Here is a 13,933-nt window from a genome sequence, read left to right on the forward strand (position 1 = left end):
AGCATGCCCTGCGCCTCCCCGCGACCAGCCCACCCCGCCCGCGCCGCGGGGCCTGCTGGGAGTTGTAGTCCCCAGCATCCTCCCGCTGCCCCCCGCCTCCCCCCTCTCGGTGGGGGCCTCATCCCACCCGGGGGCCCGTGTCCGCGGAGGTTTCCCGTGTGTAGCGTCCCCCCCAGCACACGCGTGTGCAAACATGCACACACGCTTCTTTGCCCATGGGATTGCCCAAAGACCCCCACCAGCCCAGCATCCCCACAGGGACTGACCAACACCCACCCTCAGCAACAGCCTACTGGGGGACAGATCCTGTGGCGATGCCACGCAGCACCCCGGGAGGGAGGTGTGGGGACCTGAGCGGGGACACAGCAGGGACACTGGCCTGGCGCGGGGTGTATTCTGTAACACAGAGATGTACACATGGCACCGGCTGTACGCAGCTCCGTGGGGCAGTGGTGGGCGGCACGGGTGGCACATGGCGGCTGTCGCGCAAAGAGGCCACGGGTAGAAAAAGAAAAGCACCATCCCACGATGCTATCGCCACGGGAGCGGGGCAAACCGGGTGGGGGGGACACGGGGGGACGTGGCGAGTGGCCTGGGACCAGGGACAAGCCCACCTGGCAGGGCTGAGGCATTGGCAGCGAAGCGGCGCAGGTGGCAGTGGCACTGGCGGGGACGTGGCGCTGAGGGGGCGGTAGGGAGCCCCTCACCCTTGCCTCAGTCCTTCAGAGTGGCCTCGGAGACACCCTGGGCCAGCAGCTCGGCCAGGACGTTGTCCAGGTAGTTGGGGTCAGGGTAGCCATGGCCCGTCAGGTTGGAGCCGAACTCGGTCTTGTGGTGGATCTCGTTCCACACCACTGTGTCCGACTCCCCCGTGGTGTTGGAGGTGCCAATGGTGAAGATGAGCCGTCGGTCCCAGGCCACGATCAGCAGCTTCAGCACCTGCGGCGGGCGGGCACAGCCATTGCTTGCCCACCTGGCACTGCAAGCCCTCCTCCCACCCGGCACAGCACAGCCCCCAGCACCCCAGGGTGCAGGATTCAACCTCAGCATGGTGCCTGCATGGTGCCAGCCTCCCCTGTGGCACAGCCCAGCCCCACCGCATCCTCCCGATCCCTTTCCATCCCGTGCCTTCCCATTCTATCCCATCCCACCCCACCCTGGTGCCGTCAGGGACGCTCACCTTCCTGCCCTTCTCGTTGTCGGGCAGGTAGCAGTGCCGCGGGAAGCCACGTGCTGTGAACTTCTTGCCGGGGTTGGGGTGTTCCGGGCCCTGGGTGGGAGGGCAGCCGGGTGAGGGGGGGGCAGAGAGTGGGGGCACCCAGCCCAGCAGGGGTCCCAGGGGCAGTGGGTGCAGGTAACTCACCTGGATGCCAGTGGGGATGTCATAGACTATCCGGATGGTTTTGGAGTCGGTATAACCCGGGAGGGAGTGGGGGATGAGGTGAAACTCCATCTTCCCGGGGGGCTGTGTGCCAGTCTTCTCCCCGTAAATGGCCTTACAGGTGGGACACTGCAGGCTGCCATCCTGCACGGGCACCCAGGCAGGCATCAGGGACAGCACCCACCCCGCACCACCCACCTGTAGCAATGGGCGACCACGGGGAGGATGTCCCCCCCGGGGAGGGATTCAGCTCACCTTGTTGCCGTTGTTGTACATGGCCAGGAGGCAGAGGAGGTGGTACATGTGCCCGCACTTGCCCAGCTTGCCCACCAGCTCCGGCTTGATGCCCCTGTGGCTGAGGACACCCTCATAGCCAGAGGAGGTGACCAGCCGCTCCATGCAGATGGTGCAATCCTGCCGGGCACAGGTTGGTGGGCATCAGTGCCCCGGTAGGATGGGGAGGGCACCTGGGGCACCTGCCCACACCTCTCTCTGTGCCTGAGCCCCACAAACCTCCAGTGGCCCCGGGGTGAGCCTGTGGGCCGAGCCATGGTGCCTGGGGATGCCTACTCACCTCATCTGGGGGGTTCTTCACCTTCTGGATGTAGCGGCGCACCACGTCCTCGGGGGTCTTGCCTGCCACAGGGATGACATCAGAGCCTGCCCAATGGCGTCCCCAAAACCCTGCCACCCCTGCCACTAGGGTGAGGACAGCACAAGGCACAGAGGAGCTGTGGGCATCACCCCAAACCCCTCGGGCAAACCCCTTGGGGGCCCCACCCCCACAGGCAGTGGCAGCACCTGTGCCTCAGTTTTCCCTCTGGCAGGGGCATGGCCAAGGGCGCGCAGGGATGCCCACAGGTCCTTACTCTTTTTGAGATGCTTCTTCTTTGTTTTCCTGCAGATGCCATTGATCCCAGGCACGGGTTTGATGTCACTCTTGCTGACAGGCGGCGGGTGCAGGATGGGCTTGGGGGCGCGGGTCAGGCAGACGGGCAGCCCAGCAGCGCACATGAGGATGCCCGTCATCCCTGTGCCAGGGGAGAGGTGCTGTCCGTTCGTCCATCCAACACCTGTCCATCCCTCCCTCCCTCCGCCTGCCCCACGGTGTCACCCGGCGGTGGTAGGGGCCCACTTACCTGCGAGGGCAGGGTGGACGGGGCCAGTGCCATTCAGGTTCTTGACCGGGAGGGCTGGCACCCTGCACAGAGACGGGAGGGGGAGGTGCTTAGCTGGCCTGGCAGGGCTGGCACTATGCCCACCCTGAGTAAGGCACGTCCCCAGGGCAGAATCCTCCAGTGGGACGCAAGTTAGGGTGTCCCCTTGCCAGCCTTGGGGGGCTGCTGTCCCATCTCACAGAGCTGTCACCCCTCCTTCACCCCGGGTGGGTGCCTCATTGGGATGTCCTGATGGTGATGCCATGTGTCCTGCATCCCCTGTGGGGACCATCCCTGTGCCTCAGCTCCTCACCCATTACCCAGGCCATCGGTCCCTTGCCCCAAGTGGACCCTCACCCCTCCAGGGCTGCCAGCACCAAGACCCCTGGGGCAATGGCACCGTGCCTCCTTGTCTGCTCACCCCCGCTGACCCAGGGCATCTCCCATGTGTGTGTGCACCCATGTGTGCACCCATGGCTGGGCAGGCACCCGTGCATGCAAGGCTGGGTCTGGGTGGGAGCTGGGGGCTCGTGTGCAGGTGTGTGCACGTGTGGATATGGCTGCACCCATGGGTGGGGTAGACAGAGGGTCAGATGGACAGATGCATAGGTGGAGGGAGGGATGGACAGATGGATGCACAGACAGATGTGTGGCTGGGCAAGTGGCTGGCTTGATGGACAGATGGATGGATGGAAGCTGTGGGCACCCACTGGGATGGAGGACAAGCAAGAAAGCCCAGCAGAGGAGCCCTGCCTAGTGCCCGAGTGCTCTTCTGCCCTGGGGGGGCCTGTCCCAGCTCAGCAGCCTGGCCAGCAGCCGCCGGCAGCAGTGTCACCCCCCCTCCCCAGTCCCCAAAGCCCCCCACGCATACAACCATTGCCGTGACACATTCGGCAGCGCTCAGCCCTACATGAGCCAGGGCTGCAGGTGTTTTCCCTCCCAATCTCAAAGCTGCCCTTACCCACGCCAAGGCGGGGGCAGTGATGAAGGTCCCAACCCAGCCCTCACAGTGTCCTCCTGGCCCCCTCCTACCTGTCCATGGCGATGCGTGGGATGGGGCCTGCATGCCAGTACGGGGACAGGGACAGTGATGGGGACAGGGACTGCTTGGCCCAGTGCCCAGCATACGGAAGTGAAAGCAGAACGTCAGCAGGGGAAGGAAACGTACCAGGACCTGCCAGGGGCTCAGTGAACCTGCCTGCCCCCCAGTACCCACCTCCCAGCCCCAGCTGGGTCTCCTCTGCCTCCCCTTGAGCCACCCAGCCCAGGGCCTGATCCTGCCCCCATGGCAGGGAGCTGGGAGGGATGGGACAGGCTCTCCCCTCATCCCCCAAGATGGCTTGTTGCAGCCTAGGGTGCTCGCTCCCCTCTGGGGGGGCTCTGACCAAATACCCTGGGGCTGGATCCGGGCCAGTTCCCACCCAAGCGAGCGGCACTGGGGCTTTCCCATGCCCGCAGGCTGCCAGCCATGCCACCACAGCCTGCTTGTCAGGTTGGGCTTGGGACCATGGCCACTCCTGCCTGCCCTGCCTGCCCCTTGGCCAGTGACAGCCGAGAGACCTGTAGGGATGCCAGGCTGACCCAGCAAAGGGTGCAGCTGTGGGGGCTTGGGAGCTGAGACGGGCACACCCACCAGGACAGCCCACTGTGGGTCTGCTCGTCCATGAGCATCCCCTCAGTGTTATTTCCATCCATGTAGGGGACACAGGGGCTGTGGTCCCCACAATTGGTGTGCCACCCCAGAGACCTGCCTGGTGGCACTGGGCCAGGGTCATACACCCCATGCTAGACAGCAGGGACACAAGTCCCCTGGGACTGGGATACCATCTCCTCCAGCTGGCATGGCACAGCAAGGCACGGCATGGCATGAGATAGCATGCTGCACAAATGACCGCAGCCGCTCTGCAGGGGCAGGGATCTAAGGGACCATCCAGGACAAGCCAGCTGCTGGGGCTGTTCCTCCCGTCACCATGTCCCCACGGTGGGGAGCCTGGGGCTGGAGGTGACACGGTGCCAGAAGGGCTGGAGCTGCTTGTGCAAGGTGACAGCAGGGGATGAGGCACCTCCATCTCCCCTTTACCCCCGCCCTGTGTGCCCATCCCTGCCCCCACCTCGCCTGGCATCCCCACAGCCTCGGAGACATTGTGGCTGTCCCCTTTCCCAGGCCACCCTCCCGCAGCCAGCTTACCCCGGTGGGACGGTGGCACGGGCGCTGAGTCCAGCCCCCCGCTGCGTGCCGGGCCGGTTGAGGTTGTTGAGCCCAGGCAGTGGCAACCCACTGGGCACACTCTGGCCTGGGGGAAATGCCCCGCCGGGCACCCGCAGCCCCTCGCCCTTGGTCGTGCCACCCGCCACCGCTGCCGTCCCTGTCCCCGCCGGCCATAGAGCCGCCCCGGCGAAGGTGCTGCTCTGGCGGACAGCACCCGGGTAGAGCTTGCGGCGTTGGGAAGCCAGGATGGCGTTGGAGGCAGCACGGGTGCTGTTGACCAGCAGGCACTGCGGGCAGGAGCAGGGCGTCCCCGTGCTGGTGCCCACCGGCCACGACTGCGACTTGGGGATAGAGCCCATGGTGAGGGGATATGCCAGGTCCATGCGACGCCGGAGCCGGCGCTTGCGTTGGGTTTGCCGGTTCATTTGGGACATGCTGCTGAAGTAGATGAGGTAGCAGAAGCCCAGGGAGGAGAGGTCCAGCCAGGGGTGCTGCTTCTCGTAGGCATTCTGGATGGTGATGCAGATGTCCATGTCGTAGGGCGTCCAGGAGCTGTTGTCGTTCTCCCATTCCCACACGATGCCCTTCCCAGGGGCTGAGGATGGGTCATAGAAGTTCCTCCGTACGGGGCGCATGGTCCCTGGGGAGACAGAGGGGGGTGAGTGCCCATGGGGCTCTGGGGTGCCAGCAAAGGGACCCATGCCTGCACACACGTGTGTGTGTCCAGTTCCCAGCCCAGCACCCTGCAGGGATGGGGATGCAGAGGCACTTTGGGATGCAAGCAGCCGCTCTCGTCCTCTGCAAAGCACCCCAGGGTGCAGGAAGGGTGGTGGCCACTGCAAGCCAACAGGCACCACCCGCCTCCCCTCCGCTGAGCAGCCGCAGCCATGGCACACAATGGATCGACTGGTGTGTCTGCAGGGCTGTGCCTCCCCGGGGACTCGTGAGGCTCAACAATCCTCCATTAGCAGCGGCGGCAGTGTTGGCTTGGCCACCAGCTGGGCTGCCAGTGGTTGGGATCACAGCCCCAGCTGCCGTGGGAAGGGCGATGCTGCGTGGCCCCCAGCACCTTTTTCCATCCCTCTGGTCCAGTTCCATCTCCGCCCTTCCAGGCTGGGGTCCCCTTGCCATCCCTGGAGCAGGGGGAGCATTTCCCGGTCAGAAGGGGTTTCCTGACAGCTGCCGTGGCTCTGGCCAGCGCTGGCAGTCACGGAAGCAAGGTGTTGTCCCCTGTGTAGGGCCAAATCCTGGCCCCTTGCTGCTTGTTTGCAACTGAGTTGAATGCTGCAGCCACCTCTGAAGCTCTGCAGTGCAGGGAGACATCGCAGCCCCCTCCTTGAGCCACAGCCACAGCAGTGCCCCCGCAGCATGGTGCCTTTCTATCCCCTCGCCAGCACGGTTTGCCCAGCCCGATTAACGAGGCTAATAACGGTCATTAATCATCAGCTGCGTCAGGCAGCGGAGCCCGGCCCCAGCTGCCGGCTTGTGCTGAGGCAGCTCTGCTGGCGGCCCTGCGGGAGGGAGGGAGGTTGCACACCCCACTCTGGCAGCCCACGGAGAGCTGCTCGTCCCCGCTGCCTACTTCTGCCCACATCCCAGATCCCACTGTCAGCTCATATCCACATCCTACTCACATCTATGTCCTGCATCTCACCTGTGTTCACATCCGTGCCTTGCCTCCTTGCGTCCACGTCCCCCATCCTGCTGCCCACTCATGCCCACATCCATACCCCGCACCCACTGGTCCTTGCAACTGCATCCCATGTCCTGCTGCCCCCTCACATCCACACCCTGCATCCCCCTGCCCGTTCACATCCACATCCCGCATCCCGCTGCCGTGGGTGGGGAGGACACCCCAGCATGTGCATGTGGGCACATGGAGCTCCGAGTCCCCAAGGGCCACCAGCTGCCCCCAGCCCCCCAGCCCCTGCCCCCTCCGCCAGTTGTGCCAGACCTGCGGGACCAAGCCAGCGTCCCCGCGGGCCACAGGGAAGGGACACGCGTCCCTGCTGCTCGGAACAGGGTCACCTCATTTCGCACCGTCGCCGTTTTGACTTGAGTTTCTCCCATCCCATGCACGGTGCAGGCCAAGCGCCCCCTCACTCCCCGCCTCCTGCCTGCCTTCCCTGTGTCCCCATGCCACAGCAAGAACTGGGAGCACCCTCAGCACAAGGAACCCTCGTGACCCCGAGCACTACAGGACTCCAGAGACATTTCACAGCCTCCAAACCTGGCTGCCCCCAGGCCACAGTGAGGGCAGATATGATGGGTGGAGGTGGAAACAGGGATGGGGCACACAGAGACAGCGATGCCAAGGACGATCTCCAGGATGGAGCCAAAGTGATGGCCATGTCCCCTCCTGTGACATCCCTGGGGACAGCAAGGCCGCTCTCTCAGCATGCCTGTCCCCAAGCCCTGCTGGCATGGGGACTGTGGTACCCTGGGACATCCCAGGAAGAGCCATTTTGCTCCCCACAGAGACACTGCACCCCCAAACCCCACCGAGGCCCCACCGTGGGCACGTGTTCCCCAGGAGCACCCAGCACTGTGGCCGTGGGATGCAATGCCAGGTGCCTCCTGTCAGAGGATGGGTCCTGGCCGAAGCTGGCAGGAGCTGTCATGGGGACAGCCAGGGTGTCCCGGTGGCACCCGCAGCCCTGAGTCAGAGCAGCCACAGCTGCACTGACTCAGGACTACGGGTGCCAAGTTGCCCCTTGCCAAGCCCATGACCGGCTGGAGACCGATTTGGAGCCAGGCTTGATGGCAGAGGCAGGGTGGCAGGTCCCTGGCTCCATCCCCATCTCAGTCCCCAGCCCACCACAGGGGCCACACCTGCAAGCAAAGCCATTTGCTGTCGCTGGTCACCAGGAACGATGGCATCAGTGGCCAGGCAAGGGGGGGCACAGCCACGGTCCTGCTCTGGGGTGGCACCTGTATGTCCCCAGGCAAATCTGGGGGGGCTGTGGATGTCACCTGGTGTGTGGTAGGTCCCCTGGCTGCTCTGCCTGACCTGGGGCTGGATCCTGCCCTCAACAGCCCCATGTTTCCCGGCAGGCAGGGATGCAGGGATGGCCAGGAAGGCACCTGAACTGGCAAGTCCCCCACGGCACAGCCAGCACGCGCCGCTTTAATGGGTCACACCACGACGGGGACATACTTAATGGGGTCTGTGCTTTGATTTCCCCTGAGGACATGTGGCCTGGATGCATGCCGCAGCATGGTGCTATCGGCAGGCAGGCACTGACCGCCACAACTGCATGGCTGCAACCAGCCCAGTACCCACCACAGCTCCCAGTTCCCAAACTGGGGCCTTCCCAGTTCCTCAGGGAACCCAGATGGAGCAGCTTTGTGGGGCAGATGGGTGGCCAGTGTGACAGTGGGACACACCATCCACCACAGCACCCCATAAAGGGGTGAAAGGGGATGGAGGGACTCTAGGACATGTCCCTCTGGGACAGGGGTCCACAGTGGAGGGGGGAAGTGGGAGGGGGAAGAGGAAAGGCCAGGAGGAGCTTCGTGGGGTCCACGGGGGAAGCAGGGCCCATCAAGGCAAGGGGAGGAGAGAAGGAAGGGAAGGGACAGATGGGCAGAGAGGAGGGTGTGCGCAGTGGGATGGAAGGGCAGATGGGTGGACCGATGGATGGATGGATGGATGGATGGACGGATGCAGGAACAAAGTGACAAGCAAGTAGAGATATACTGGGAGGGAAGGAGGAAGAGAGGGATGGAATGACAAACAGATATGCAGTGAGATAGACGCATGTATGAATGCAACAGCAGGCACATAAGTAGATACACACTGGGTTGGATGTGTGGATGGATGGATTGTTGGAGGGAGGGATGGAGGGATGGAAGGATGGATGGGTGGATGGATGTTACTGGCTTAGTGCCAGCCCCTTACCCGTGTCCTGTCGGAACTGGTGCATGGACTGGAGGTCGATGACATAGGGCGCCAGCTGGACGTCGACCTGGCCCAGGACCACACTGCCACGGGCATCCTCCTTCAGCACATTCTCAATATGGTGGCAGACGGCAGCCGAGTAGGGCCGCCAGCGCCCGTGCTCGTTCAGCCACTCCCACACCACCACGCGGGCCAGGTTTTGAGGGGGAAAGCCCAGGCCACCAGAAGCCAGCATGGCCCCCGAGCCCTGTCGCGCCATGCCAGGGGGACGGCGGCTCAGTCCCGCACAATGCCACAGCACAAGGATGCAGGGCTCATCCGAACCTCTTCGAATCCTCCTCCTGCCTCCTGCCAGCTGCGGGCTCTGGAGCTCAGCAGAGCAAACGCTGCAGGGCTCTGCAGAGGTGGGCACTGCCAGCCAGGTCCCTGAGGTCCCCAAGCCGCCCAGTCCGGCTCCCCTGGGGCTGCCGCACCAGGCTGGGACTATCCATCACCCAGCACGTCTTCCTCAGCCCTTCCTCCTCCCCGTGGCACTGGCAGGGCTCAGGCTCTGAAAAGTCACCAGGACTCCCCTCGGCTGTGTTGGCTTAAGGGTGACTGGTGGCTGTGGACGATGCTGGGGACACAACCATGGCGCCAAGACACCCCCTCCTCCTCTTTCTCTTGTGTCCCGCTGCTCAGCCTATGTCCTCAGTGGCTCCACAGCTGTCCCTGCCACCCAGCACGTCACTGGTAGCAAATGAGCAGGGTATCACCTGCAAAACAGAGTCACGGCACTGGTCACCCCAGGTACCACCACTCGGGTGGCAGCTGGGGGACCATCCCCATCACACCCCCACAGAGCTGGCGGGCAGAGAGGCTGCTGTGCCCGCAGCCCTGGCAGCATGGGCTGCCTGCCAGCCCCGGCCGGCTGCTGGCCTCCAACGTGACAGCACGGACGAGAGGGACGGGGGGGCACAGGTGACCCTGCTCACGGCCCTGGGGGGCTGGCGGGGGCCCCACAAGGCCAGGGAGCCTCATCACTCCCTGCCAGACTGTCTGGGTGCTGAGGGGCCACAGGCCCCCCGAGCCCACTCCAGCCATTGCTGATTTATGATCTGCACTGCAGGCATCGGGCTGGGGGTGATCCTGGGCCGCCCACCCCGGCCCCCCGCTCCCCCGCCCAGCCCCTCATCCACCCACAGCAGCCCCCAGACCCACGGGGGGGCGGGGGGCTTTGCTGCACAGCCGCTGTAGGCAGACAGACACACGGGCACGGCCAGGCACACACAGACACAGAGACGCACACACAGGCACACGGGCTGGCACACGCACAGTCGGTGACACAGACAGACAGCAGGACCGAGACAGGCGGACAGGCAGACACAGGCACCCACGGCAGCAAAAGACACCCCCCCACCGCGGGACGTACACACACACGCACCGACACAGGCGTGCACACGCGCACCCTCACACCTCCACACGCGTGTGCACCCTCGCACTCACCCAGCACCCGCCGTGACCCCAAGCACCACCGGGGCTGGAGGGACCCTCGTCCCAACCCCGGCCCCCCCCGCCCGGGACCGGGCTGCGGGGACAAGCCCCGGTGCCAGCCGCCACCTCGGGGCCCGGCTGCTCTGGGGGAGGGTCGGTGGGAAAAGGCCAGGCCAGGCCCCCAGTGCACGCTCCCCTCGGTGCACAGCAACCCCCCCAGCCCCCCGGTGCACCATATCCCCGGTGCACGGCAGCCCCCGGTGCACGGCTCCCCCCTCGTGCGCAGCAACCCCCAGCCCGCTCCCAGCGCACGGTTCCCCCCTTCGGCGCACGGTCCCCCCGCCGCCCGCCCAGCCAGCCCCCCCCCCCCCCGCCCGGAGCCGGTACCCCCCGCCCCGCCATGGCCGCCGCCGCCGCCCGGCATCGCCCGCGCCCCGCACCGCTACCTCCGGCAGCCGCAGCCGCAGCGGGACCCGCAGCCGCGCCGGGAGCGGCGGCGGCGGAGGGCGCGGGGCCGGGCGGCGGTAGCGCTCCGCCAGCAACCAGGCAGCCACGGGCACCGGCGGCGGCGCGCGCACGGCCGCCACGGGCACCCGCACCGGGGACACGCACCGGGACCGGGCACCCGCACCGGAGCCACACAACCGGGACGGGGCATCTGCACCGGGGACACGCACCCGGCACCGGGCACCCGCACCAAGACCGGGCACCCGCACCGAGGGGACACACCGGTACCGGGCGCCTGCAGTCTGCACCGGGGACACCCACTGGGACTGAGCATCTGCACCAGGGACATGCAGCGGGGACCTGTACCGGGACTGGGCACCCACACCAGGGCTGAGCACCCACACCGGGCACACACACTGGGGACACACGGGGTGGGCCAGGCACCCACACTGGGGACCCATACTCAGCACCCACTCTGGGGACCACCACCTACTGTGGGTGCCCACATTGCCACACGTACACACACACCCGCACTGGGCACAAGGCCAGGGCCTGCACCCACACTGGGGACCCGCACCGCGGACCCCCACTGATGCCAGGCACCCAGCACCCACTCCGGGAATCTGCACCCAGCGCAGGGCCCGGCAGTGGCACCCACAGTTGGCCCAGCCCGTAGGCATGTGAGAGGGGCCAGCATGCCTGTGTTCACACACACACACACACACGTGGGGTGGGGTCTCCCCATGAGGGGCTGCCCCCAGGGTTGACCAGCCCGGCTGGGGTGGGGACACCTTGTCCCCCTTAGGGTGCGTGGCTCCTGCAGCCCCATGGGGAAACTGAGGCACGGGAGGTGGCAGGAGGCCCTGAGCCATAGGGAGGGACACCCCAGTGTCTGCCCTGTCACCCCCATCACCATCCCCCTCGGCCCTGGGGCTTGTGGCTCTGCCTGCAGAGTGATAGACTTGGGGACAGAGGAGTTGTCACTCTGGCTGTGCCTGTGGAGGGACAGATTTGGGGTAGAGGGTTTTTTACTCTGGCTTTACCCATGGAGAGGGCAGATTTCGGGACAGAGGAGTTGCCACTGTGGCCACTGAGGGACAGACTGGGAACAGATCTGGGGACAGAGGGGTTGTTCTCCCTGGCTCTGGCCGCCGGGAAGGGGACACTCGTGGGCCGCGGGCCGGGGCTGGCCCTAGGGGTGGCCGGGCAGCGATGGCCACGGTGGCCTCGTAGTGCCACCTGGTGGCCTCGGCCACGCGGCGTGGCAGCCCCGGCTCGGTCCCTGCCCCGAACACCCACCTCCAGCGCCGGGCAGGGGCTGAGTGGGGTGGAGCATGGGGACACCCACCCGTCCCTGTTCCCATGCCTACGGTGGAGGACTCGGCTCCCCGTCGGCTCACATGGGCAGGAGCCACCTGCTGACCCATCCATGCAATGAGCTGCACCCAGGTCTTATGCCAGAAGCCAGCCCCGGGTCAAATGGGGCCAGGGGCTGGCACCCTATGCTACCACTCACACAGAGGTGGGGGTCCTGGGGGGCTGCTCTGTGAGCCCCATCAGCACCCTTAGGACCCACCAGCAACCTCTCCCCATCTTGGCTTGCCCCATGCCTTGTCAGGAGCTGGGCTGGGCAAGCATGTGCTGTTCAGGGAGCCGATGGGGTAAGAGAGGTAGTTTGAGGGACGCAGAGCTGGGGACATTGGCAGGGACATGGGACAGGGCCCTGCGGGCACTAATAGGCCATGATTGCCCCACCTGGGCCTGCCCCAGCCCTCCCCTGGCCCAGGAGCCTCACGTAAGCTCAGCTCTGAGCCGTGGTCCCTGCCTGGGCCACAGCATGGGGACATGGAGCTGGGACAGGGATGTGGCGCGGGGACATGGACCTGGAGCCAGGCCACGACATGGGGACATGAAGCCAGAGCAGGCACCTAGGGCTGGGATATGGCATGGACACCTGGGACCGGGACATGGCACAGGGACCTGGAGGCAGGCTGAAACACACCTGAGAAGACCTGGAGGGATTCAAGCCATCAAGCGGGGGGTGACATGGGTGAGAGGACCCCAGGGCTGGCTGTGGGTCACTCAGGGCTGTGGGGACAAGGTTCTGCGCAGCCTGAGGCTGGGCCTCGTGTGCTCAGCTCTAGGCAGGGCCCAGCCTGGGATAGCTATCATGGAGCAGCAGGTGTGGGGCTGCCCTACTTTGGGGGACCCCAGTGCCTGCAGCCCCCCAAAGCCCCAGGCCCTGGGCTGCTGGAGCAAGCCTGCCAAAACCAAGCAGGATCCATCCCGCCAGCACTGAGCCCTGCCCCCAGTGTGCATGGCAGGGACCACCCAGACCTGGGTGGGGGTACACGTGCATCATCCGGTGTGAAACCCGCCCACCCCCACCGGACCCCAGGCGCCCAGCCGCAGCCTTGTTTAGTCTGAGGAGGAGTGCGGGTGACCTTCGGCTCCTCCAAGCACCCACGAGGGTAAACAGCTCATCCTGGGCCCTGCAGCAAGGACACGCTGGGGGCCAGGCTGTCAGCGGCACTGCGGGGGGGGGGGCAGAGAGGGGTTTGGGGACACCCCTGTGCTCTAACCACCAAAGGGGTGGCTGCCACCTGGGGGGCCAGCAGAGCTCCCCCCAGGGAGTCAGGACGATGGGTCCACCCAGGTGAGGAGATGGGTGCTCTTGGAGTGCATCCCCCCACCTGTGCCACACCAGGTCCCCACTTACCCCTCTACCCAGAGGAAGGTGGCACCCAAGGGTGAGGGGGACCCTGTGGGAGCACTCCTTCATCCGCTCCAGCGCAGCATCCTCCTGCCCTGCTCTTTGGCCCCCGAGCCTCACTCCAGGCCTTCCAGGGCTCTCTCCATAGTGGGGAGGGGGCGCAGGCAGACCACAGCCCCCCCCCCCCCCCACATACACACTTACTGGGTGCCCGGAAGCCTGGGCCCCCCATGCAGGCAGGATGGGGGGTGGTGCTGACAGCCTTGATCAGGGGCTGAGCCCCACGGGGTCGGGGGGAAGCTTTATCCTGGCCCCCACCCACATCCCACAGATGGGTGGGGAGTCTGGGGGTGCTGCTGATGCGGGGACGTGTCCCCAAACAAACCTCAGGCCCCTTACACACGCACACACACGCACACGCACTGCCTGTAGGGCCCCCCCACTGACACCCCTGGCAGGGACCACCCACACACACCCATGCACACACACGGCCTCCTTGCACGCCCCAGCGCAGGGACCACACACACGCACACATGGAAGAGGCAGCCGGAAGAACAGCCGGAGACGGACAGGCAGACAGGCAGATGTACACAAATGCGGGCCGTGTACACGCACGCAGACACAAACACACCCGTGTGTGCACAGAGACGTG

The 13,933-nt window shown here is 65.8% G+C and overlaps 1 protein-coding gene across 1 annotated transcript; it reads right to left on the minus strand.

Moving 5' to 3' along the window:
* Nucleotides 1–379: 379 nt before the first annotated feature.
* On the minus strand, nt 380–9,397 carry DTX1 (deltex E3 ubiquitin ligase 1). Its single transcript, XM_064466442.1, has 9 exons — nt 8,649–9,397; nt 4,727–5,387; nt 2,521–2,582; nt 2,251–2,412; nt 1,956–2,017; nt 1,637–1,795; nt 1,364–1,525; nt 1,181–1,270; nt 380–939 (listed from the first exon to the last, which is right to left on the minus strand). Exons 1-9 carry the CDS (start codon nt 8,905–8,907, stop codon nt 715–717), a joined length of 1,842 nt encoding a protein of 613 aa, XP_064322512.1. The 5' UTR covers nt 8,908–9,397; the 3' UTR covers nt 380–714.
* Nucleotides 9,398–13,933: the final 4,536 nt, after the last annotated feature.

Source organism: Phalacrocorax carbo, chromosome 15 (genome assembly GCF_963921805.1).
Source record: "Phalacrocorax carbo chromosome 15, bPhaCar2.1, whole genome shotgun sequence".
NCBI classification, from domain to species: Eukaryota; Metazoa; Chordata; class Aves; order Suliformes; family Phalacrocoracidae; genus Phalacrocorax; species Phalacrocorax carbo.

Excerpts from the sequence above, each read along its gene's own strand:
- DTX1 (XM_064466442.1), bottom strand. The coding sequence starts at position 8,907 with ATGGCGCGACAGGGCTCGGGGGCCATGCTGGCTTCTGGTGGCCTGGGC. Across the intron at positions 2,413-2,520 it reads CGTCCACCCTGCCCTCGCAG|GGATGACGGGCATCCTCATG; the intron begins GTAAGTGGGCCC and ends CCCCTGGCACAG. Across the intron at positions 2,018-2,250 it reads GAAGAAGCATCTCAAAAAGA|GCAAGACCCCCGAGGACGTG; the intron begins GTAAGGACCTGT and ends TCCCTGTGGCAG.